Source organism: Sciurus vulgaris, assembly GCF_902686455.1.
Source record: "Sciurus vulgaris genome assembly, chromosome: 3".
NCBI classification, from domain to species: domain Eukaryota; kingdom Metazoa; phylum Chordata; class Mammalia; order Rodentia; family Sciuridae; genus Sciurus; species Sciurus vulgaris.
Window position 1 is genome coordinate 22,006,321 of NC_136463.1, and position 27,096 is coordinate 22,033,416.

Here is a 27,096-nt window from a genome sequence, read left to right on the forward strand (position 1 = left end):
TTGAGTTTAGAGTCAAATATTTCTACCCTCTGAAAATGCATAAACAAAATGTTGAGGGGAGAATTCCAAGGAGCAACTCTCCTGATTAAAAAAAAAATAAATAACCCATGCTTTCTCTACTTTGAAAAGAGTTGAACACATTAAAGAAAATTATCTGCAACAAACCCAGGTATTTTTCACAGTATATTTTAGGTATTGCTTTACATTCAATTCAAATCAGGAAAAATTTAACTGCTCAACTCTCTGAGGAAGAATTGTAAAAAAGAAAGTGGAGCATACTTGACAAGTTGGTAATGTCAAATTCATCACCTGGTGAACAAAAAAAAAAAAAAAAAAAAAAAAAAAAAAAAAAAAAGGATCCGTGCAACCATCACTGAATTTTATATGTAGTTTTTGGTTGTAAGATATGTAGCAGATAGGACAGTTGAGCTACATAAATATAATTAAAAGCATCATAAGCTCAATAGATATTTTTGACATAAATTATCCAACTAAAATAAAAAAAATTTGCTTCTGGGTTGTCATGAGGCAATGGCATTCACGAGGTGGATTACCAGTTGGGATCCACCCAACATTACAAGTGGTATTTTCCACAAAACTGAAGATAATATATATTTGCCTATTTTAAACAGAATTTTAAAAATGAGATGAAAGGAATCAGAGACAAAGAATGCAAAGCCATGTTCAAGGGTTATGTAATTTACTAAAACTTGATTGCAGATATTGTTTAAGGACATGTAGGTTTTCAAGGAGAAGGAACACCAAAAGAAATATCAAGTTCGTGAACTTGGAATAAGGAAAAGCACCAAAATAAATGCTGATAGTGTCCAGCAGAACCGCACGGGGTGATCGTTACACTGGGTGTCTTCTCTTCCCACAGATGAGATTGATTGCAAGATGTCTGCATCAGTTGCTAATCCATATTCCTTGATCGGCCTCCTGAAATAGAAATCCCAAAGAACAAATTTTTGGGTTGTGATGTATCCCTCTCTGCAGGTCTGTTACAGTTAGATATCTGGACAGTGCCTACAGGGAACCCCTAGAGTACTGAGAATCCCCAGAACTGTTGGGTGTGTGGAAGAAACTGTACTTCTCAAGGATGTGGCCCTGGTCATTTACTTGTTTCTATCCTTTTCTTATTTTTTCCTTTCCTTTAGCAGTGTTAGCCCTCACTAAATGCTTCAGTACCCTGTTTTCTCCTGTTCTCTCTCAGAAAGTCTGGTGCTTCCTCTTTGAGCACTACTCTCAAACCTACCACAGCCCCTAAGGGTCCCTTTTCCTTTCCTCTCTCCTCACATTCTCTCTTTCTTTTTTTTTTTTAATTAAAAAATCATAAATTTACATAGGGCAATATTGTTTGATTCATTCTGTTATTTTTTTCCCTTCCCCCCACCCCTCCCACCCCTCTTTTCCCTCTATACAGTCCTTCCTTCCTCCATTCTTACCACCCTCCTTATCCCTAACCATAAACCTAACCCGAACCCTAACGCTAACCCTCCTACCCCCCATTATATGTCCTCATCTGCTTATCAGCGAGATCACTCGTCCTTTCGTTTTTTGAGATTGGCTTATCTCACTTAGCATGATATTCTCCAATTTCATCCATTTGCCTACAAATGCCATAATTTTATCATTCTTCATGGTGGAGTAATATTCCATTGTATATATATGCCACAGTTTCTTTATCCATTCATCAACTGAAGAGCATCTAGGTTGGTTCCACAATCAGGCTTCTCTGTGGTATGCTGATTTTAAGTCCTTTGGGTAGAGGCCAAGGAGTGGGATAGCTGGGTCAAATGGTGGTTCCATTCCAAGCTTTCTGAGGAATCTCCATACTGCTTTCCAGAGTGGCTGCACTAATTTGCAACCCCACCAGCAATGTATGAGTGTACCTTTTCCCCCACATCCTTGCCAACACCTATTGTTGCTTGTGTTCTGGATAATTGCCATTCTAATTGAGGTGAGATGAAATCTTAGGGTAGTTTGGATTTGCATTTCTCTTATTACTAGAGATGGTGAACATTTTTTCATATATCTGTTGATTGCTTGTACATCTTCTTCTGTGAAGTGTCTGTTCATTTCCTTAGCCCATTTGTTGATTGGATTATTTGTATTCTTGGTGTAGAGTTTTTGAGTTCTTTATATATTCTGGAAATTAGCGCTCTATCTGAAGTATGAGTGGCAAAGATATTCTCCCACTCTGTAGGCTCTCTCTTTCCATTGCTGATAGTTTCCCTTGCTGAGAGAAAGCTTTTTAGTTTGAATCTATCCCAGTTGTTGATTCTTGCTTTTATTTCTTGTGCTATGGGAGTCCTGTTAAGGAAGTCTGATCCTAAGCCAACAAGGTGAAGATTTGGACCTACTTCTTCTTCTATAAGATGCAGGGTCTCTGGTCTGATTCTGAGGTCCTTGATCCATTTCGAGTTGAGTTTTGTGCAGGGTGAGAGATAGGGGTTAATTAAATTCTGTTGCATATGGATTTCCAGTTTTCCCAGCACCATTTGTTGAAGAGGCTATCTTTTCTCCATTGCATATTTTTGGCCCCTTTGTCTAGTATGAGAAAATTGTATTTATTTGGGTTTGTGTCCATGTCCTCTATTCTGTACCATTGATTTACCTGTCTATTTTGGTACCAATACCATGCCGTTTTTGTTACTATTGCTTTCATCACCTATGTAAAAGAATGCATTGGATTTATGAGCATTGATCTTGTAACCTGCTACTCTACTGAGTTCACTTATGAGTTCTAAGAGTTTTCTGGTGGAAAATCCAGGTTCCTCTAAATATATAATCATGTCATCAGTGAAGAGGGATAGTTTGAGTTCTTCTTTTCCAATTCGTATCCCTTTAATTTCTTTGGTTTTTCTAATTGCTCTGGCTAGAGTTTCAAGGACAATGTTGAATAGAAGTGGTGAAAGAGGGCATCCCTGCCTTGTTCCAGTTTTCAGGGGGAATGATTTCAGGTTTTCACCATTTAGAATGATATTGGCCATGGGCTTAGCGTAGATGGCCTTTACAATGTTAAGGAATGTTCCCACTACCCCAATTTTTTCTAGTGTTTTGAGCATGAAGCGATGCTGTATTTTATCGAATGCTTTTTCTGCATCTATCGAAATAATCATGTGATTGTTAACTTTTAATCTGTTGATATGGTGAATGACATTTATTGATTTCCGGATGTTGAACCAACCTTGCATCCCTGGGATAAAACCCCCTTGATCATGGTGCACTATCTTTTTAATATATTTTTGTATGTGATTTGCTAAAATTTTGTTGAGAATTTTTGCATCGATGTTCATTAAGGATATTGGTCTGAAATTTTCTTTCCTTGATGTGTCTCTGTCTGGTTTAGGTATTAGGGTGATATTGGCTTCATAGAATGAGTTTGGGAGGGTTCCCTCCTCTTCTATTTTATGGAATACTTTGAGAAGTATTGGAATGAGCTCTTCTTTAAAGGTTTTGTAGAACTTGGCTGAGAACCCATCTGGTCCTGGACTTTTCTTTGTTGATAGGGTTTTGATGACCTCTTCTATTTCATTCCTTGAAATTGATTTATTTATGTTGTGTATGTCCTCCTCATTCAGTTTAGGTAATTCATATGTCTCTAGAAACTTGTTGATGTCTTCGAGGTTTTCTGTTTTGTTGGAGTATAGATTTTCAAAATAGCTTCTAATTATGTTTTGTATTTCACTCGTGTCTGTTGTGATATTTCCTTGTTCATTCTGAATTTTAGTAACTTGAGTTTTCTCCCTCTTTCTCTTTGTTAGTGTGGCTAAGGGTTTATCGATTTGTTTATTTTTTCAAAGAACCAACTATTTATTTTGTTAATTTTTCCGATTGTTTCTTTTCTTTCAATTTCGTTGATTTCGGCTCTGATTTTAACTATTTCCTGTCTTCTACTACTTTTGGTGTTGGTCTGCTCTTCTTTTTCTAGGGCTTGGAGCTGTAATGTTAAGTCGTTTATTTGTTGATTTCTACTTCTTTTGTTGAATGCGCCCCATGAAGTAAATCTTCCCCTAAGTACTGCTTTCATAGTGTCCCAGAGATTTTGATATGATGTGTCTTTGTTCTCGTTTACTTCTAAGAATTTTTTTATTTCCATCCTTATGTCTTCTGTTATCCATTCATCATATAGTAGTGTATTATTTAATCTCCAGGTATTGGAGAATTTCTGTTTTTTATTCTCTCATTTATTTCTAATTTCAATCCTTTATGATCTGATAGAGTACAAGGTAGTATCTCTATCTTCTTGTATTTGCCAAACAGTAGCTTTGTGGCATAAAACATGGTCTACTTTAGAGAAAGATCCATGTGCTGCTGAGAAGAAAGTGTATTTGTTCTTTGTTGGATGGTATATTCTATATAAGTTGGTTAAGTCTAAATTGTTGATTGTGTTATTGAGATCTATGGTTTCTTTATTCAATTTTTGCTTGGGCGATCTATCCAGTGGTGAGAGAGGTGCGTTAAAATTGCCTAGTATTATTGTGTTGTGGTCTATTTGATTTCTGGAATTGAGAAGGATTTGTTTGACGTACATGGATGAGCCATAAATATTGGGGCATAGATATTTATGATTGTTATGTCTTGCTGATTTATGCTTCCCTTAAGCAGTATGTAATGTCCTTCTTTATCCCTTCTGACTAGTTTTGGCTTGAAGTCCACATTATCTGAAATAAGGATGGATACTCCAGCTTTTTTGCTGTGTATGTGTGCATGGTATGTTTTTACTAATCCTTTCACCTCTAGTCTATGGGTATCTCTTTCTATGAGATGAGTCTCTTGCAGGCAGCATATTGTTGGATTTTTCTTTTTAATCCAATCTGCCAGTCTATGTCTTTTGATTGATGAGTTCAGGCTACTAACATTCAGGGTTATTATTGTGATATGATTTGTATTCTCAGTCATTTGACTAATTTTTTTTTTTTGACATGATTTCGTTTCTCCTTCATTTGGCTATTCCTTTAGGCTAGTTCCTCCTGTTGCTGATTTGCATCATTGTTTTTCATCTCTTCCTCATGGAATATTTTGCTGACCTTGACATGTAATGCTGACTTTCTTTTTGTAAATTCCTTTAGCTTTTGTTTATCATGGAGGGATTTTATTTCATTTTCATATCTGAAAGTAAGTTTTGCTGGGTATAAGATTCAAGGTTGGCATCCATTTTCTTTCAGGGCTTGGTAAATGTTGTTCCAGGCCCTTCTTGCTTTTAGGGTCTGGATTGAAAAATCTGCTGATATTCTTATTGGTTTACCCCTGAATGTAATTTGACTTTTTTTCTCTTGCAGCCTTTAAAATTCTGTCTGTATTTTATATGTTATGTATTTTCATAATAATGTGCCTTGGTGTAGGTCTGTTTTAATTTTTTATTTGGAGCCCTATAAGCCTCTTGTACCTGGTTTTCCATTTCATTCTTCAGATTTGGGCATTTTTCTGATATTATTTCATTGAGTAGATTGTTCATTCCTTTGGTTTTTTTCTCTAAGCCTTCCTCAATCCTAGTAATTCTTAAATTTGGCCTTTTCATGATATCCCATAATTCTTGTAGATTCTGTTCATGATTTCTTACCATCTTCTCTGTTTGGTCAATTTTGTTTTCAAGATTAAATATTTTGTCTTCAATATCTGAGGTTCTGTTTTCCAGGTGTTGTATCCGATTGGTTATGCTTTCTATGGAGTTTCTAACTTGGTGTATTGTTTCCTTCATTTCAAGGATTTCTGTTTTTTTTTTTTTTTCAGTATCTCTAACTCTTTATTGAAATGATCTCTTGCTTCCTTATTTGCTCTTTAAACTGTTGATTGGTGTGATCATTTAATGCCTGCATTTGCTCTTTCATCTCCCCCTAAAATGCCTGCATTTGCTCTTTCATCTCCTCGTTTGCTTCCCTGATTGTTTTAATTATGTACATTCTGAACTCCCTTTCTGACATTTCTGCTGTGCTGTCATTTGATTTATTGATATAGTATCTAGGTTTGTTTGGGACAGTTTCTTCCTTTGTTTTCTCATATTGGTCAGATGTCAGTGGGACTCTGTGATATTGCAGATTTCCTCTATTGGCTTATAGTGTCCCTATAGATTTCCAGTGTATCACCTCCCAGCCTTCAGTATCCTGAAATCTTGGAGGAACTTGATAATGTGGTGCTTCCAAAGAAAGCTGCCCCTAGCCCACTACTGGTTCCAGGGCTTGGAGATGGCTCTGTGTGGAAAGGCTCTCACTGGTGGGCCTGCTCAGAGAAGCTGGCCACGTGGGAGGAGTCCACCGCCGGAGTGCGCAGGGCTGCCTGGAGAAGAATCTAGCTGCCCTGCCCTACTTTAAAAGCCACCAGAATCCAGGCCTGCCACCCTGGCCGAGCTTCACCGGGTGGGGGAGACTCAACCCGTGGCTTTATTTTAGTCTGAGTCTCTGAGTGCCTCCCCTTGTTGAATCCTGGGTTCTGGAGCAACTGGAGATGCAGTCACCCTCTAGTCCACCATCTTGAATTGCCCCGTGGAAAAAGCCTGCAGCCGGAGGGGGCAGGTCTGCCTGGAGAGGTCTCTGGCTGCCCTGCCCTGGTCCCAGAGGCTGCTTGCAGGTCGGAGGTCTCTGCTGGCTTGGGCCCTTGTGGCTGGCTCTGTGTAGAAAGGCTCTCACTGGGCGGTCTGCTCCGAGAAGCTAGCCTAGAAAGGCGCTTCCCGCCGGAGGGAGCTGGGTTGTTTGGGGAAGTCCCTGGCTGCCCTGTCCTGGTCCCTGAAGCAACTTTCGGGCCGGAGCTCACCACGCTGGCTCAGGGACTTGGAGCTGGTTCTGTGTAAAAAGGCTCTCACTGGGGGACCTGCTCCGAGAAGCTGGAGAATTTGGCCCTGTGGGAGGAGCCCACTGCTGGAGTGCACAGGGCTGCCTGGGGAAGACTCTAGCTGCCCTGCCCTACTCTAATAAGCTACCCGAATCCGGGCCTGCTGCCCGGGCCAAGCTTCACTGGGTGGGGGAGACTCACCCCGTGGCTCTATTTTAGTCTGAGTCTCTCAATGCCTCCCCTCTTGATTCCTGGGTTCTGGAGCGACTGGAGTTGCTCTCTGGTCTGCCATCTTGGATCACCCCGCCTCACATTCTTTCTTACCCCTGAAACTAGGGCTTTCATTTCCCTCCATTGATTGGTCTTTCCCTCCTCAAACTCAATAAACTATTTTGACCCCTCAGGTGTTCTAGAGATTATGGAAAGATCAAAGTCTGATAAGCCCACTGCACTATCTATCCTTGAGTCCCCAGTTTTGTCATTACTTAATTTACTTTAAAATGTTCTGGCCTGGAAACTAATGGTCTCTCAAAGTCTGAGTGTACATGAAATGTGTCCAGTGTTTTACAGGCATGACTCATTCCCAGAGGTGACCAGAAGAATGAAGACATACAATGATTCCATTTTCATGACATCAACAAACCAATTCTCAGTGAGCCTCTCACATCAAAGTCCCAGGACAGTGACAGGAACACAGTGTGTAATCAAAATTAGTTAAAGAAGTTCACTAGAAGCTACACAAGAGGCCAAAGCAATAAAAGGTTCACATCATGTACTAGACGTGGACTAGCACTTAAAACCAGCTGTTGCTTGGAAGGTGTGGATACTGATTACCATACTGTAAGGAATGAATTTGGGAAGAGTTTGGTTAATAGAAAGTGATCTGCAAACATAAGAAAATGGTGGTTCCATGTTTGGAGAACAACTTAAATTGCACATCTTCCCAGTGCTCAGTCTCCAGTGTCATTTCTGCTTATAGTAAGCTATGCATATGACTTCTTCAGAACTGGAATCAGAAAACCCAGATCCTGGACCTAATTCTGTCAGCTTTAGCTATATGACATGATGCAGGTCATTTTACTCATCTTGGTTCTGCCCAAGTTTGGGACTATTATGTGACTTGGATGAGATAATATATGTGAAATGCAAAGTAATCATAGAAGCGAAACAAAATATAGGAAGTAAAATAGGAAGACTTTATTAGGAAGCAAATTGTCTATTAGCAAGACAAAACAGAGTTGTCATGAAAGCGTCACAAAATGAGTCATCAAAACAAAATGATTGGTATTTATCATCACAAAGACCTGATGAGAAAGTTAGTTATAAGTGTTTTCATTCTTTTCTTTTTTTTTTTTTTTTTTAACTTTCTCAGCTTAAAAAGTCAATAATCATGTTGTAAAGACTAAGACCATGGATCCAGGTCAAGACAAGAAAAGATTACAATGACAAACAGCAAGCTGAATGAAGAGAATATAGAGGACTGTACTTGCTGAGAAAACTCAGAATCTGCTAGCAAGATGATGACAGTTTGATGACAGTATAGGCATTATTAGCAGAGAAAGGGCAGCGGGTTTGCCATATTATGGGCATATGGCAGGTCTGATAATGCAAAGTGGGGCAGGCAAGTGGGGTCTGTGATAAATTGATCAACAACTGCAAGGCTGGCAGCAACTGGACCCACAGCCCTGGCTTAGGCAACCAGGCAGACAGACACAGGTGGGGTGGTAGCAGGTCCTTGTGCAGTACACGGGTCCAGAGCAAACTGGCTGGCAGCAGCTGGACCCACAGCCACTAGACCCACCGCAGCAGTTAGACCCACAGCCACTAGACCCACAGCAGCAGGGCTGGCAGCAGCTAGACCCACAGCCACTAGACCCACAGCAGCTGGGCTGGCAGCAAGGCTGGCAGCAGCTAGACACACAGCAGCAGGGCTGGCAGCAGGGTGTGCGGCAGCAGCTGGTCACACAGGTTGGTTGGAAGCAGGTCCTGCAGCAGGTGGTTTGGCAGCAGGGCTGGCAGCAGCCGGACCCACAGCTGGACCCACAGCTGGACCCACAGCAGCTGGGCTGGCAGCAGGGTGTGCAGGAGCAGGTGACACAGGTTGGTTTCCAGCAGGTGGTCCTGCAGCAGGTGGTCCTGCAGCAGGTAGGCTGGCAGCAAGGGGAGCAGCAGCAGTCACTCATGGTGTCAGGTGTGGATGGTGGGATCCTGTTCACAGGTGAGTTTGCTAGAATATGTTGTTTTCTTTTCCTTTGCACCTTTTATACATGGTATGCCAACATTGGAACCAATGAGAAGAACTCTTCTTATTGTTTATGCCAATTACACTAATCTATTGGGAAATGCTCCAAGGAGGAAGGTGTTCCTTAAGTATAATGAATTTTCTTTGAGTAAGTGGTTGTTTGCTTTTGTAATGGGTAAACAGTCAGTCAAAACCATTTTCCTGGAATGATAAATCAGGCATCAGTCTCTGTATTTGCTGAACACTAATTCTCACTTTATTTATGCATTTTCATTAATTAATGATTTTGCAGCATTGGGAATTACCTCACATGGTAGGTAAGCACTGTACAACTAAGCAGCATCCCCAGCCCTAAGCCTCAGTTTTAAAAACCAAATATAGTATTTGGTCATCTAACAATTCCAGTTTAGCTTGGTGAGAGGTCAGAACCATTTCCAGTCTCAACCTGTTTCCCCAGGTGCTACTTTGAGAGGCACTTGTGTAAGAAGGTGGTTTTGATGAGTCACAGTGAGGAGTTAAAACCATGTGTAGGGAGACCATAGACATCTCCTGTAATGTAGAAACTAGTATACAAAGTTTATCCTCTTGCTATAAATGATAATGTAACCTGGGTAAGTATATAAAAGAAAATGTTTGTAGGTTTTGAACACTGATCAACTTTATGCTATGACCCTTGAAGGAGAGAAACACATGAGGTAAGACCTAATCAGTAATTCACTATCCATTCTCTTAATGGAAAGTTTAAAATTCCAAGTACACCCTGTAGGAAACTCCCTCATCGAGTAGGTTAACTTATCCAAACCCCATAATTGCATCTCTTAAGAAGGTGGCCACAGTCAGAACTGTCTGAGCCCTCACACTGGATCTCTTCATGATTCAACTTTCCATCAGAACATCCAGGTTCTTCTATTTGGAAAACAACCTAACACCATGTTGCCTTTGAGTAGTGTGTTCTTCCTTCTCCTTGTTTTCTTCCTACCATCTCCCTCCTTTTCTTGTGAACTTTGATTTTGATTTTCCTTTAGCTTATTTGTCTTAATCTGACAGGGCACCAGAAGTTGTTTTATTTCCTTATGACTCAGAGAATATGATCAGATCAAAACTATGTTTGCCCATTGCAAGGTTGCCTTAATTCTTAAGACAGTGTGCACATTTATCTTACCCTAATGGTGTCTGTGTCAGGAAATCACATTGCCTTAAAAATGGTATTTTAGTTATTTTTTTTTTTTTCTGCTATGACACGAACAATTCTGGAGAAGAAAAAGTTTATTTGGGGCTCATGGTTTCAGAGGTGTTAGTGCAGAGACAGTCAACTCCATCCCTCCATGCCTGAGATGAGGCAGAACATCATGGCAGAAGTGCATGGTGGAGAAAAGCAGGTGGGAACATGGCACCAGGAAGCAGAGAGAGAAAGAGAGGGAGAGAGAGAGATAGTTCTCTGCTTAACAAGGACAAAATATATACCCCAAACATATGTCCCCAGGAATTACTTCCTCCAGTCACACCCTATCCGCCTACCATCACCACCAGTTAATCCTTATCAGAGGATTAATGCACTGATTAGGTCAAGACTCTCATAACCCGGTCATACCACCTCTAAACTTTCCTTCCTGTCCCACACACATGAGTTTTCAGGGGACACTTCATATCTAAACCATAACAGATGGGTAGCCCAGGAAATACGACTCAAGCTGATGCAAAGGTGATTCTTAATCCCCAATTCTTTTAGATGAATAAAATTATACCAGGATGCCAATTCCATGGCATTCAAGAACAGATTCCCTTAGGGTTAGGGCAGTGCCAGAAACACCAACAATGTTCATGTTATTTGTTGGAGACAAATTGTACCAGTGGTTGATCAGAAATTAGAGAAGATGTTAGGTTCTGTTCATTGACTAAACTCTTAAAGAAGGTCCCTATTGGCCAAAGATATGAAGAGTATTTGGGAAAAGCTTTATAGAAAGCTTTAAAAGGTATAATTATTTCTTACATTAGAGAAGCAACTCAAAACTACATCTTCCCTTTGCATATCACCAGCATTATACCTACTTGTGGAAAATGTTGGAAAAAAGTGCCCATGACCTGGAATCAAAATATTTGGGCATTGAGTCTGAATCTGTCAGATATCAGCTGCATTGCAAATCATTTTCTCTTCACTAAAAGGATAATCTAATCTTTGTTCAACTTATAGGTCCATTGTGAGAGTCAAATGTGCAGTAAGTATAAAATTCAACTCAAAAGTAAGGTTTTATAAATGAACTGCTGTAAATAAATAAACCAACAAAGCAAAGGAAAAAACATATTATAGGTTGCAGGATAATACAATTTTTTTTTAATAGGAAAGACCAATAAGGAAGACAATTAAAAGTGATTTTGAAAGAGTTAAGAAAACTGAAGGAGGTTTTTTTTTTCTTTATTATTATTATTATTATTTTTACAGACTCCATTTTGATTCATTGTACACAGATGGGGTACAAGTTTCGTTTCTATAGTTGTGCATGATGTAGGTTCATACTAATCATGTAATCATACATGTACACAGGGTAATGATGTCTGTCTCGTTCCACCATCTTTCATATCCCCACCCCTCCCCCTCTCATTTCCCTCTATGTAATCTAAAGTCCCTCCATTCTTCCCCCCACCCCCATAATGTATCATCATCCACTTATCAGGGAAAACATTCAGTCTTTGGTTTTTGGGGATTGGCTTATTTCACTTAGTGTGATCGTCTCCAATTCCATCCATTTATCTGCAAATATTAAATATGATGCACATGTTAAAAAAGGTCTCCAATATTATTCATTACAGAAAATTAAATATATAATCATAAGAACTTTCATAAAGTTTCATAGAAGCAAAAGTTGATGGTCACTTCTCCTGGGGCTGAGATCATAAATCTAAATCAGTTAGATAGAGCTGATCAGCAGGAAATGAAGAACAAGAAAATCAAAGTGAAATAGTCTGCATCTCCTCGGTAGTCTTTCAAGCACTGCAGAAAGAAGATAAAAACAAATTCCAGTGTCAGTGTGCTGCTTCTCAGTTAAGATTAGGGAGCAAGATTCTTGTAGGAACAGGAGCTTAGACAAAACGGTTGGGGAAATATGGTTTGGATGGGTGATGGCTCTGCAGCAAGTGGATCAGCAGCAGGAAGGTGGGCAGCACAGGGATGCAAAGCCAGGCCTGCAACAAGAGCGGGGCAGCATGTGGTTTGATAGTAGGCTAGGCGGCAGCAAGGCCGTCTGCATCTGGACCCACTGTAGCTTTGGTCACAATGGTTGGACGCACATCTGTTGGGCTGGCAGCAGGAAGCATGGTAGCAGCTGTTCACTGCTCACTGTAGAAGCTGGGTAAGCATGAGGTCCTACAGCAAGCAGGTGGGTAGCAGGGTTGGCAGCAACTGCCTATAATTGTTTTGGCCACACAGTTGGATCCGCAGCAGCTGAACTGGCAGGGTTTTCTGCAGCAGCTGGCTGCATAGGTTGCTTTCCATCAGTGGTCCTGCAGCAGGTAGGTTGGCAGAAGGGAGAAGCATAGTAGATCATGGTGTCAGGTGTGGAGGATGGGCTTCTGAGCAGAGAGAAATTTCCTAGAATCTGTTATCTTCTTCTCTATCAGACCTTTCATACACTGTGTGTCATCCTTAGAGAAAAGGAAAATAAAACACCATGTCCCTGATGTGCCACTCTCCATTCTTTAAGAAGCTAGCCAAACTGAGGGAAAAATGGCAATTAGTCTGGGCTGGAATGTCTGAGAAATATTTTCTTGAGAGACACTGATTTTCTCTCAGGTGTACTGGGAATTAGGATAAGTTAGTGCATGCCAAGTTCCTAGGGATGCTGGTCATACAATGGGACAAAGCAAGCTAAACTGATGATGTCACTGCATTTGTTACCTAGTGACCTAACTACAAAACTTCCCTCCTTGTGGTAATTGGTATGGAATTGAGGTCACTATGGAAAGGATAAGTACCACTCATTCAGTTAGCTGCCACTGCTCAAGGTGTTTTGAGGAATGGAGATGCCATTTCCTGGAGTAACATCATAAGGGATGGAAGCATTACTTAGGAAGGTACCGTGAGGGAGGAAGGCCCTTTCTGTCCATCCTGCTGCCACTGGACTTTCCCCATACACACTTTCCAATAAACTTCATATCTCGCACTACATCTCTGGGTATTCTCCGTGGTCATTTGGCAACCTATCCCACTGACCTAACACAACTAGGCTGTGCACAGTACACCCTATCTCCCAAATCTGGGACCAAAGAGTAGAATTTTACTGGTTATTTCTCATAACATTATTTTTCTCAATCTATGGGGAAGTGCCCAAAGAGGAAGTAATTCTTAAGTATTGAAAATCTTTTGAAAATACAAAGATGGTTCAAATGAATAAATAATCCACAAGAACTTATTTCTAGAAATAAGAGAGGTGATCAACAAAATCAATAGCCTCATTTAACTCTGAATCCTTTTTAAAGACAGTGTAAAATTTATGATTACACAGATGGTATGCCTTTACGCCATGTACAAACAGAGAAACAACATGTATCCCATTTGTTTATAATAAAAAAAAAAAGAGCCACAACTAGAAATAATCCAAATGTTTATCAATAAGAGAACACATAAATTGTTGTGCATTCACATAATGGAACACCACAAGAAATAAAAAGGATGAAGAGATACACACACACACACACACACACACACACACACACAAAAGACAGTGTATTAACTGGTGACCTGACAGTTCAAGTATACTTAAATAAGCCAGAGACATTGTCACTACCTATTTTTTTCTTGATGACTTTGCATGTCTAGGTTTAGTATCCCTTCTTGAAAATGCTTAGGATCAGAATTTGTTTTGCATTTGGGATATTTTTAAATTTTGGAATATTGGCATAATGAGATATCTTAGGGATAGTCCCCGAGTAAATATCTTGTGCACCTAGTACATATAGATTGAAGGCAATTTTATAAATTATTTTTAACATACCTGCACTTCAACTACAACCTGTCCTATGAGGTCAGGTGTGGAATTTTCCACTGTGGTCCTCCAAAAGTTCTGGATTATGGAGCATTTTGGATTTTCAGATTTGAGATGTTTAACCTATATTGGGATGCATCTCTGAAGTTAGAATATGTTGTTGATTAAATCAAGGTATGAGTTTAAATTCTGTTTTAAAACATCTTGACATAAAATGATATGTCACCAAGAGTTTTGTCTGTGTCACACAAGCCCAGATTCAATGATGGCAGTTCTAATAATTCTACTTGGGGTTCTTATTGCTTACAACAAGGGACTGGGTTCAATTCTAATTGACATAATTTTTCCACACTGAGCTTTAATGGTTGACAGATAGGGATAAAAACTTTCCCTGAGGATACTGTGTGATGAAGAGAATGGTTTAAAAGCAGTTAGTCTGATAACTAAAATATTTTGTGTTGAATTGCAATTTCAAAATACATCTGTCAATAAGTGTATTAAACTCAGGAATAAACAAGACAAAAATTACTCCATCATGCTTATTCATAGATCAAAGACAGGATAAGGCACATAATGCTTTGAATGCCTAGTATTTTCCATATTGGGTGACTTTTTGAAAGAAAGAGCCTTTTATTGTCATTGTTAACCTAGTGGTCCTAGTATAGCTTCATCTGCTCTGACTTAAATTTTGTTTGGAATTTCTGCCACCTCTGTAGCTGAGACATATTGATTTGTGCTGCAAAGGTGGATAAACCCCCTTTTTGTGAACTAGCATATGGGTAATGACATTACCAGTTCATCTTGTGAAATAATCTGCTGTTGTTAATTGAGTTCAGATGGAGTACCAGTGGAAAAAGGGATGAGGTGAAATATTATTTCTGTCTCCAATCTGAGACTGGGTCTGGCACATATTGGGAACCAAGATGTGGCTGTAGAGTAAAGGAGAACTCTAAACGGACTAGTTTGAAAAGATGGAATAACAGTAATTTGTAGAAGAACCAGATAATTGAAGTATCGGTTTGGAAAATAAACAGAACAATCAATTCCATTTGGAACAAGTTCAATTGAAAGGAACTTACCTTAACCCCAGTCACAATTTTTAGCTTCTTCATAATTTGCAAGTGATCTATACTGATTTTATTACCAGCCTTTTTGCTATAATGTACTAAGGTCGGACTTTCTGTGTATTTACATATTCACATTTACATAGATTTTAGGTATTGTTCAAATGGAAGGGAACATGGCTTCCTGTCTCATTCAGGAACAGAAAGTTAAATGGTTGGAGGACAAAAGAACGATTTGTCTTTATGTTCAGAATGTCAATGACACACAGAAAAGTGCAAGAAGGAATGGATGAGATGATGTTGCAATAAAAAAAAGGACATGATGCATTAGGGATAAAGAACTGCTTAGATGAACATCATGTAAACATTCATTTTACAAGTCAAGGCTAACTGCATCAATGACACAGCAGAATCAGAATGTTTGACAGGTTCTCTTAAATAGGGTAAACAATAGTGAGGAAAAAAATTAAAAAAAAATCATGAACATAGCGATGGTGACTTCTCAGCTGGGTATAGAAGAAGACTTTACATGACGTCTTTCCTACCCAAGAACCTTATGCTGCTGGAGCCCCCACCCCAGACTCTCCACCCATGACACCCTGGTCATCTCCTGTTGTGACTCCACCTGTCTCCTCTTCCTTCACATGGAGAGAACCAACCATCTCCAAACAAGCAAATGACCATAGAACTGTGACTCAATTAGAACAGGATACTGAGGCTGTCATGTCTGCCCTTGCTTTGACCTTGATAGTGGCTTCCTTGTGATATTGTAACTGTGGTCCATCACATGCTTTGAATATAGCCCTTGCTGCTCTGCCACTGAAACTTATTTTTAAATGAACATGTTTTCTTTTCCTCTTCTCCTTCTCCCCTCCCTAATCTTGGGGTGGGAAATAGGATTACCTTTTCCCATTCTAGGCTGAATTATCTGTCTTTGAGCACACACCCACCATAGGAACCAAGTAACACAGACTTCAGAGGTGGCATGGCACCAGAAAATCTAAGGAATGGCTATTTTTCCAATTCAACAAGTGAAACACAATTTCCCATAGGGAATAATTGGAATGGATTACTTCTTTCCAAACCCTTTGTTCTCCATGATGGGCAGAATCACAGCCTCTGGGACAGGAGTGTCCTTTGCTTCTCCTTTGTTAGCAAAGCAATAAATCTTTTTCCTTTTTCTCAAAACCATGTCCCACTAATGAATTGGCATCAGAGACAAAACTGAGCTTTCGGTAACAATATATTCAGTATGTCTCCAAAAATATTAACTTTCCCACTGTTATAAGCACTTGGGCTATATTCAAACTAAATGCAACAAAACAAAACAAACAAATACCCCAAACGCCCCTGTTTAAACACAGGAAAAAATGAGAAATACCACAATCATAGCAGAAACCTTAAACGCACTATTTCAAAATGGTCATTTTAAGACGAAAAATAAACAAGGATATTATCAGTTTAGATGCAAAGGATATTTATACACCATCTTATGCCTAACAAATTAGGTTTCTGTAATTCTCACATACACTCAGATTATTTACAAAATATATCATGCCACAAAGAAAATTGCAACAACAAGAATAATGAAAACATTTTCCTTTAACCAAAATGCAATGAAATCAAATGTGAATAACATGAAAATACCACAATTAGACATCTACTCTATTTCCCTTCTCCCCTCCATCCTGAATAATCCAGTCTAAATGGAAGGTTGGTTTCTGTATGGAGATAGGGATGATATAAAGTAAGGTTACCTCATTTTTAAAAAGTAAATCAATGTAAAACTTTTAGAAAAATTGCAATAATAGTTCCAAATAACTCTTTTCCTCTGTGAAAAAATGATGCTCCATGACTTCTATGGCCTGTGTATGTTTCCTACATTAAGAACAATCTCTTCCATAAGCAAAGCAGAAATCACAAATCAAGCTTTTGCTATCAAATGATGCTGCAAAGAACCTGAGCTTATGTATTGGAGCACATGTATGCTGTTTAACACATTTTTAGAAGGGAAATTGCTCAATCAAAAGTCATGTGCTTTTGTAACTCTGATATATCAAGATATTAATGAATTTAAGTGTTAAGATGCTATTGAATTGAAGCTAAATTACCATCTGAAGAAGTTGCCCCCGTTTGAACCCCTGCCATCTGTGTGAGAATGTGTTTCTTTATTATCTCATGAATTTATTAAAGTTTTAAAAGTTAAATATTTTCTATTTATCATTACAAATAGCAATTCATGTATCTCCAGAGCTTAGAGCAGACCTGCATCCCTGTGAAAACAGTATGTGTGTAGAAGATGGTTTATGAATGAATGAATGGTTCAACTAAACCTTTAAAAATTATGATTGAGACTGGATATCTTTCAAAGGTTCAAAAGGCATTTAAATCTCTTTTTTTTTTTTAGTGAAATGACTTATTTGCTTTTTTCCTTATTGGATTGTAACAGGTATTCATGCATTCAGAAAAATAACTCCTTTTCTGTTAGATTAGTTAATGTACTTATTATTTATTCCCTGTTTATCTTTTAGATTTTACAGTCTGTTTACTTTGTGAAAACAATCAGGTATTTAAAATTTTTCTGTGATAAAATTTTCCAATATTTTTCTTCATTGCTATTAACTTTTTTTTTCTATATTAGAAAAGCTATTCTATTTTAAACATCTTAATTTCCCCCCAGTTTTTCTTCTAAGATTTTCATAGTTTATTTTATTTTCTTAAAAGAGCCTTTAGAAGAGGAGAAACTGTTCCACTAGAGGACTGGTCTGAGACACAGGCTGCAGGATGACACAGAATGGTGAATTTCATGTGATCTATCATGTGACAACTAGTCTGATGAATAAGATTAAGAGTCTTTGAAAGTAGATGACACATAAGGAAGTAGACAAGAGAGCCAAGAGGTGACTTGGGAGGAAAGGCAGTATTGTATGAACCATCCTCAGAGAAAGGAAAAGATGCATTCTATCTAACTTTTATGTAGATTGTCCCAGAATTAGCTAATCTTATAATTAGTTATCAACATAAACAATAACAAGGAAGTAGCCTTTAACTTGGTGACAGCAGGGGGAGTATAAAAGTGAACATGGAATAAAGAGACTCCCACATTTGGGAAACTCATTCTTTTAGAAACCTACCCAGAATCTCTACTCTCTGACACCATGGTCAACTCCTGTTCTGGTTCTGTCTGCTCTGATCAGGGTGGTGACCAAGGCCTCTGCCAGGAGACCTGCTGCCAACCCAGCTGCTGCCGCCCCACCTGCTGTGGGTCCAGCTGCTGCCGCCCCAGTTGCTGTGGGTCCAGCTGCTGCCGCCCCAGTTGCTGTGGGTCCAGCTGCTGCAGGCCCCAGTGTTGCCAGACCACCTGCTGCAGGACCACCTGTTGCCGCCCCAGTTGCTGTGGTTCCAGCTGCTGCCGCCCTACCTGCTGTGGGTCCAGCTGCTGCCGCCCCAGTTGCTGTGGGTCCAGCTGCTGCCGTCCCAGTTGCTGTGGTTCCAGCTGCTGCCGCCCCAGTTGCTGCAGGCCCCAGTGTTGCCAGACCACCTGCTGCAGGACCACTTGCTGCCGTCCCAGTTGCTGTGGTTCCAGCCGCTGCCGCCCCAGTTGCTGTGGTTCCAGTTGCTGCCGCCCCAGTTGCTGCAGGCCCCAGTGTTGCCAGACCACCTGCTGCAGGACCACTTGCTGCCGCCCCAGCTGCTGTGGATCTTCTTGTTGAACCTTGTATCTGACTACCAGTCATGAGCTAGTCATGATCACAGAGCCCGGCCACCAGCTTTATCATCCTCCTCTTGTACCATTAAGAAACTGGCATAAAGGCATCCTTCTACATTACATTCCACTAATATCTCCCATAGATTTCTTCACTATATCCCAGCCTCAGACATATGATGTGATTAGATGAAGCCTCAGTTATCCCTGGCACTCACAATCATGTGTTAACTATTCTTCAATAAATATAACCTCAATATCAGAAATTCTTGTAACTTTCTTCCATGAGTTTGGAGAGTTGATTTTCAGTTTATTTTCTATTATTATTTCTCAAGGAGAAGAGAAGTTTGGGTTTCTGTGACCAGGAAAGAAAACTGATTTTGCCAGTACGTTGGCAACATCTGTATGCCCTTGTTTATTGCATAACTATTCACAGTAGTCAGGAAACAGAATCAACCTCAGTGTCTGTCAACCAATGATTAGAACAACCATGGCATATATGCAAAATTGGAATACTATTCATCCATGGAAAGGATGAAATCCAGTCATTTGAGACAACATGGATGGAACTGGACCACATTGTGTTGTGAAATCAGTCAGGCACAGATAGAAAAATATGGTGCCATATTACTCAAATGTGCAATCTAAATAAAATGTTGATCTAATAGGAGTTGGGAGTAGAAAAGTGGTTACCAGGGACTGGGGAAAACAAGGGGGTGAGAAATGGGGAAAAGGTTGGTTATTAAGTACCAAGATTAGTTAGATAAAAGAAAGATGTGTTGATGTTCAATTGCATAGTAAGGTCAGTATAGGTAGCAATAATATATTGTATATTTAAAACAAACAAAGCTAGGAGAAAGGATATTGAATGTATTTACTGCAAAGAAATGATAAATATTTGAGGAGATAAATACACTCTCATTTGAACGTTATGCAAAATACACAAATATCAAGAAATGTCACATAATGCCCTAAAAATATATACAACTTTCATGTGTCAATTCAAAAATAAAAGAGAACCGATTTTGCAAATAAAATCTAACACTTGCATTTATAGAAAGGACTTTACATGTTTTTCAAAATAAGATAATCTACCTTATTTAACTAACAACAATTCAATTATAATAAGATAGCAATTTGATAACAATAGTATGAGTGATCCCTACTGTTGGGTTTTGAGGGTCATCTCAAGACATATGAGGCCCAAGCGCTTCCCACAAAGAACTCACAATCTAAAGTTGGAAATAAGAGGAAGGACCCAAGGAGACCCAGTACACTATCTTTTGTAGTATTGATCAGAAGGGCAACTTTCTGTCTTGGAGAATAGTGATGTATGTATATATATATATACATATACCTTCCACTGTCTTCTACATCCACATTGCATACATACATATATGTACACACACACACACACACACACACACACACACACACATGCACACATATAAAGTTAGTAAATTTAGTGAAAATGTGCAGATTGCTAATTGATGAGATGAAGAGAGGGCAGAGGAGGAGGACAGGGAAATGTTTACAGTCTTATAATGTCAAGAATGAGATCGGCTGTCAAATCAGTTGCTGTTGACCAGACAAGGCAAACTCTGCTAGCCTCACCCTGGGTCCCTTCATGTTAATAGTATTGCACTGCAAAAACCATAAGCAAATGAGGAACCTCTTAATCAGAGGTGGAGCTGCATGTGGACAAGTAAACACTCCCTTTGGAGAAAGTCTGGAGGGGTAGGGAAGTGTGTGAATGGCAGGTAAGCAAGAGGATGCAAGTAGGGAGGACTCAGACTATGCTTGGAAGCTGTGCCCCAGGCCTGCATTCCTGGGACCATCTCAGATCCTGAAGACCTGTTGCATCTCAGGCTGATATGGTCAGATAAACAAATCAAACACCTCCTGCAACCACATTGTTCACTTGTCCTGTTCATGCCACTTCAACAAGGAAAAAGAATGATACTTCAGCAAAAGAATCAATAGAATAAGGAAATCATCCTAAGGGAAAGACCAAGAAAATATTATAAACATTCTCTCATGGGGAAATCATATCCTTTTTGGTAATGATAATAATTATGAAGAATCATAAGACATGAATAAGAGATGTGGACTGTCCTTATATAACTGAACAACTTTTCTGAATAATTAAAGATTTATGACTAGTTAAAAAAAGATACGGTTTTCAAGATGGCAGACTAGAGGGTGGCTGCATTTCATGTTGCTCCAGGACTCAGGATTCAAGAAGAGGAGATATTGAGAGACTTGGGACCAACTCAAAGCCGCCCAGTGAGTCTCTCCCGTTGGGGAGGCGTCCTGGATGGAGTGGTAGTCCTGGGACGCAGGGAACTTTGTGAAGTAGAGTTGCCCAGTGAGATATTCCTTCCCCAGCTGGAGCAGTGAACATGGACAACTGGGATCATTGTAGAGGAGGCTGCTCAGCACAACACTTGGACTGGGAGCAACCCACTGGGGCTCTGGGCGGCTGCCCTGAGGAGGAGGTGTGTGACGAGCTGTTTGGACTCAGAACAACCGCTCCTGAACACTGGGCGGCTGCCCAGAGGAGGAGGAGGAGGAGCGCATAGGGTCGCTTAGACTTGGAGTGACGGCACCAGGGCTATGGGTGGCAGTTGGGAGGAAGAGGTGCACAGTGAGTTGGTTGGACTCGTGGTGACTGCACCGGAACTCTGGGCGGCTGCCTGGAGGAGGAGGAGTTTCGCAGCGGGTCACTTGGACTCAGAGCGACCACATGGAACACCCGGTGGCTGCCTGGAGTAAGAGGCATGCGGCGGGTTGCTGGGACTTGGAGCGACTGTACTGGGCTCTAGATGGCTGCTCAGAGGAGGGGCCACATAGCCAGGTGATTAGTTGCAGAGCAAGGTCCCAGGACCTAGGCGGCTTCATGGTGGAAGAGCCACACAGAGACAAGCTGAGGAATGGAGCGAAGATTCCAGGACTACAGGCAGATTCTCTGAGGAGGGGCAGCCTAAGGAGACTCGTCTGCGAAGGGTGAGGGCCCAGGCCCAGGAGGTAGGTCCAGGCCCCTGGGAACGTTGCAGAGGAAGGCAGCCCAGGCAGGCTGTAGTTGTGGATTGAGGGGAACCTCTAGGAGGGGAACTGACTAGTGAGAACTCCCCATTGGGTCAGTCTTCCTTGCTGGGTGAGGATTTCCCACAAGGATGGTAAAACCAGAGACACAGGCCCAAACAGGCCTTGCCTCAGCCCTCATTCTAGTTCCCCTTTGTATGACCATTGGTCAACAAGGGGAGGCACCTCTGCCCACTAGCAGGGAATATACCCCACCTGAAAGCCACTGCCCCTAGAGAGGCAGCTTCCTTGTGGAGCACCACACTATCAACTTCCTCCAAGACTTTAGGCTACTGAAGGCTAAGAGGGGATATACTAGAAATCTTCAGGGACATTATAAGTCAATAGAGGAAATCTGCAATATCTCAGCGGTCCACTGATACCTGAACAATATGAGAAAACAAGGGAAGAAAATGCCCCAAACAAATCTAGATGTTACATCAATAAAATTCAATGACAGCATGGCAGAAGAAATGACAGAAAAGGAGTTCAGAATGTACATAATTAAAATGATCAGGGAAGCAAACTATGAGATGAAAGAGCAAATGCAGGCATTGAATGATTGCACCAATCGACAGGTAAAAGAGCAAATATAGGAAGCAAAAGATCATTTCAATAAAGAGTTACAGATATTGAAAAAAAAAACAGAAATCCTTGAAATGAAGTAAACAATAAACAAAATTAAGAACTCCATAGAAAGCACAACCAATAGGATAGAACACCTGGAAGACAGAACCTCAGATATTGAAGACAAAATATTTAACCTTGAAAACAAAGTTGACCAAACAGAGAAAATGGTAAGAAATCATGAACAGAATCTACAAGAACTATGGGATATCATAAAAAGAATTATTGGGATTGAGGAAGGCTTAGAGAAACAAACCAAAGGAATGAACAATCTATTCAATGAAATAATATCAGAAAATTTCCCAAATCTGAAGAATGAAATGGAAAATCAAGTTCAAGAGGCTTATAGGACTCCAAATACACAAAATTACAAGAGACCCACACCAAGGCACATTATAATGAAAATATCTAACAGAATTTTAAAGAGAGAAAAGAACCAAATTACATTCAGGGTAAAACCAATATGGATATCAGCAGATTTTTCAATCCAGACCCTAAAAGCTAGAAGGGCCTGGAACATTTTTCAACCTGGAAAGAAATGGATGCCAACCAAGAATCTTATACCCAGCAAAACTAACCTTCAAATTTGATGATGAAATAAAATCCTTCCATGACAAACAAAAACTAAAAGAATTTACAAAAAGAAAGCCAGCATTGCAGAACATTCTCAGCAAAATATTCCATGAGGAAGAGATGAAAAACAAAGAAGCAAATCAGCAATGGGAAGAAATATCCTAAGGAATTATCAAATAAAGGAGGAACCAAGTTGTGTCAAAATAAATAAATAAATAAATAAATAGCCAAATGACTGGGAATACAAATCATATCTCAACAATAACCCTGAATATTAATGGCCTGAACTCATCAATCAAAAGACATAGACTGGCAGACTGGATTTAAAAGAAAGATCCAACAATATGTTGCCTGCAAGAGACTCGCCTCATAGAAAGAGATACCTATAGACTAAAGGTGAAAGGAAGGGGAAAAACATTCCATGCACATGAACTCAGCAAAAATGCTGGGTTATCCATTCTCATTTCAGATAATGTGGACTTCAAGCCAAAGTTAATCAGAAGGGATAAAGAAGGACATTTCATACTGCTTAAGGGAAGCATAAATCAGCAAGAGAACAATCATAAATATCTATGCCCCAAACAGTGGCTCATAGATGTATGTCAAACAAGTCCTTCTCAATTTCAGAAACCAAATGGACCATAACACAATAATACTAGGTGATTTTAACACACCTCTCTCACCACTGGACAGATCTTCCAAACAAAAATTGAACAAAGAAACCATAGATCTCAATAACACAATCAATAATTTAGAATTAATGGACATTTATAGACTATACCATCCAAACAAGAGTGAATACACTTTATTCTCAGCAGCACATGGATCCTTCTCTAAAATAGACCACATCTTATGCCCCAAAGCTAATGTTAGCAAATACAAGAAGATAGAGACACTACCTTGTATTCTATCAGACGATAATGGATTGAAATTAGAAATAAATGAAAGAGTAAAAAACAGAAACTACTCTAACACCTGGAGATTGAACAATATGTTATTATATGATGAATGGAAACAGAACATATAAGGAAGGAAATTAAAAAATACTTAGAGATAAATAAGAACAAAGAAACATCATATCAAAATCTCTGGGACACTATGAAAGCAGTACATAGAGGAAAATTTATTTCATGGAGTGCATTCAATAAAAGAAGTAAAAATCAAGAAATAAACGATCTAACACTACAGCTCAAAGCCCTAAAAAAGAAGAACAGACCAACACCAAAAGTAGTAGAAGACAGGAAATAGTTAAAATCAGAGCTGAAATCAATGAAATTGAAACAAAGAAACAATTGAAAAAATTGACAAAATAAAAAGTAGGTTCTTTGAAAAAATAAACAAAATTGATAAACCCTTAGCCACACTAACAAAGAGAAGATGAGAGAAAACCCAAATCACTAAAGTTTGGAATGAACAAGGAAATCGCACAACAGATACAAGTGAAATATGAAACATAATTAGAAGCTATTTTGAAAATCTATACTCCAACAAAATAGAAAATTTTGAAGACATCAACAGATTTCTAGAGACATATGAATTGCCTAAACTGAATGAGGAGGACATACACAATTTAAATAGACCAATTTCAAGTAATGAAATAGAAGAAGTCATCAAAATCCTACCAACAAAGAAAAGTCCAGGACCAGATGGTTTCTCAGCCGAGTTCTACAAAACCTTTAAAGAAGAGCTCATTCCAATACTTCTCAAAGAATTCCATGAAATAGAAGAGGAGGGAACCCACCCAATCTTATTCTATGAAGCCAATATTACCCTGATACCTAAACCCGACAGACACACATCAAGGAAAGAAAATTTCAGACCAATATCCTTAATGAACATTGACGCAAAAATTCTCAACAAAATTTTAGCAAATTGCATACAAAAACATATTAAAGAGATAGTGCACCATGATCAAGTGGGTTTCATCCCACTGATGCAAGGTTGGTTCAACATTAGGAAATCAATAAATGTAATTCACCATATCAATGCACTTAAAGTCAAGAATCACATGATTATTTCAACAGATGCAGAAAAAGCATTTGATAAAATACAGCATCCCTTCATGCTCAAAACACTAGAGAAAATTGGGGTAGTGGGAACATTCCTTAACATTGTAAAGGCCATCTATGCTAAGCCCATGGGCAATATCATTCTCAATGGTGAAAAACTGAAAGCATTTCCCCTAAAAACTGGAACAAGGCAGGGATGCCCTCTTTCACCACTTCTATTCAATATCGTCCTTGAAACTCTAGCCAGAGCAATTAGACAGACCAAAAAAATTAAAGGGATACGAATAGGAGAAGAAGAACTCAAACTATCCCTATTTGCTGATGATATGATTATATACTTAGAGGAACCAGGAAATTGCACCAGAAAACTTTTAGAACTCATAAGTGAATTCAGTAAAGTAGCCAGATGTAAGATCAATGCTCATCAATCTAATGCATTTTTATACATAAGTGATGAATCTTTGGAAAGAAAAGTTAGGAAAACTACCCCATTCACAATAGCTTCGAAAAAAATAAAATACTTGGGAATCGATCTAACAAAAGAGGTGAAAGACCTATACAATGAGAACTACAGAACACTAAAGAAAGAAATCAAAGAAATCCTTAGAAGATGGAGGATCTCCCGTGTTCTTGGATAGGCAGAATTAAGATTGTTAAAATGGGCATACTACCAAAAGTGCTATACAGATTCAATGCAATTCCAATTAAAATCCCAATGGTGTACCTTACAGAAACAGAGCAAGCAATCGTGAAATTCATCTGGAAGAATAAGAAACCCAGAATAGTGAAAGCAATCCTTCACAGGAAAAATGAAGCTGGAGGTATCGCAAGACCAGAATTTCAACTATACTACAAAGCAATAGTAACAAAAACGGCATGGTATTGGCACCAAAATAGACAGGATAGATCAATGGTAAAGAATAGAGGACATGGACACAAACCCAAATATACAAAATCTTCTCATACTAGACAAAGGTGCCAAAATATGCAATGGAGAAAAGATAGCCTTGTCAACAAATGGTCCTGGGAAAATTGGAAATCCTTATGCAACAGAATGAAACTAAACCCATATCTCTCACCGTGCAAGAAACTCAACTCAAAATGGATCAAGGACCTCTGAATCAGACCAGAGACCCTGCAGATTATAGAAGAAAAAGTAGGTCCAAATCTTCAACATGTCGGCTTAGGACCAGACTTCCTCAACAGGACTCCCATAGCACAAGAAATAAAAGCAAGAATCAATCAGTGGGATAGATTGAAACTAAAAAGCTTTCTCTCAGCAAAGGAAACTATCAGGAATGCGAAGAAAGAGCCTACAGAGTGGGAGAATATATTTACCAATCATACTTCAGATAGAGCACTAATCTCCAGAATCTATATAGAACTCAAAAAACTCTACACCAAGAATCCAAATAACCCTGTCGACAAATTGGCTAAGGAAATGAACAGACACTTCACGGAAGAAGATCTACAAGCAATCAACAAACATATGAAAAAATGTTCCACATCTCTAGTAATAAGAGAAATGCAAATCAAAACTACACTAAGATTCCATCTCACCCCAATTAGAATGGCAATTATCAAAAGTACAAGCAACAACAGGTGTTGGCGAGGATGTGGGGAGAAAGGTACACTCATGCATTGCTGGTGGGGCTGCAAATTAGTGCAACTACTCTGGAAAGCAGTGTGGAGATTTCTTAGAAAACTTGGAATGGAACCATCATTTGACCTAGCTATCCCACTCCTTGGCCTATACCCAAAGGACTTAAATTCAGCATGCTACAGAGATACAGCCACATCAATGTTCACAGCTTCTCTACTCACATTGGCCAGATTGTGGAACCAACCTACATGCCCTTCAATTGATGAATGGATAAAGAAACTGTGATACACACACACACACACACACACACACACACACAATGGAATATTACTCAGCCATAAAGAATGATAAAATTATGGCATTTGCAGGCAAATGGATGAAATTGGAGAATATCATGCTAAGTGAGATAAGCCAATCTCAAAAAACCAAAGGACGAAT

General features: G+C 39.4%; 2 protein-coding genes across 2 annotated transcripts; one reads left to right on the plus strand and one right to left on the minus strand.

Moving 5' to 3' along the window:
• Positions 1-8,417: 8,417 nt before the first annotated feature.
• LOC306657144 (uncharacterized protein) lies at positions 8,418-8,954 on the minus strand (the record flags this gene model as incomplete). Its single annotated transcript, XM_079132891.1, has 1 exon — positions 8,418-8,954. One exon carries the CDS (start codon positions 8,952-8,954, stop codon positions 8,418-8,420), a length of 537 nt encoding a protein of 178 aa, XP_078989017.1.
• A 9,260-nt stretch (positions 8,955-18,214) lies between these two features.
• LOC306657141 (uncharacterized protein) lies at positions 18,215-18,769 on the plus strand (the record flags this gene model as incomplete). Its single annotated transcript, XM_079132888.1, has 1 exon — positions 18,215-18,769. The coding sequence occupies one exon, from the start codon at positions 18,215-18,217 to the stop codon at positions 18,767-18,769; it is 555 nt and encodes a 184-aa protein (XP_078989014.1).
• Positions 18,770-27,096: the final 8,327 nt, after the last annotated feature.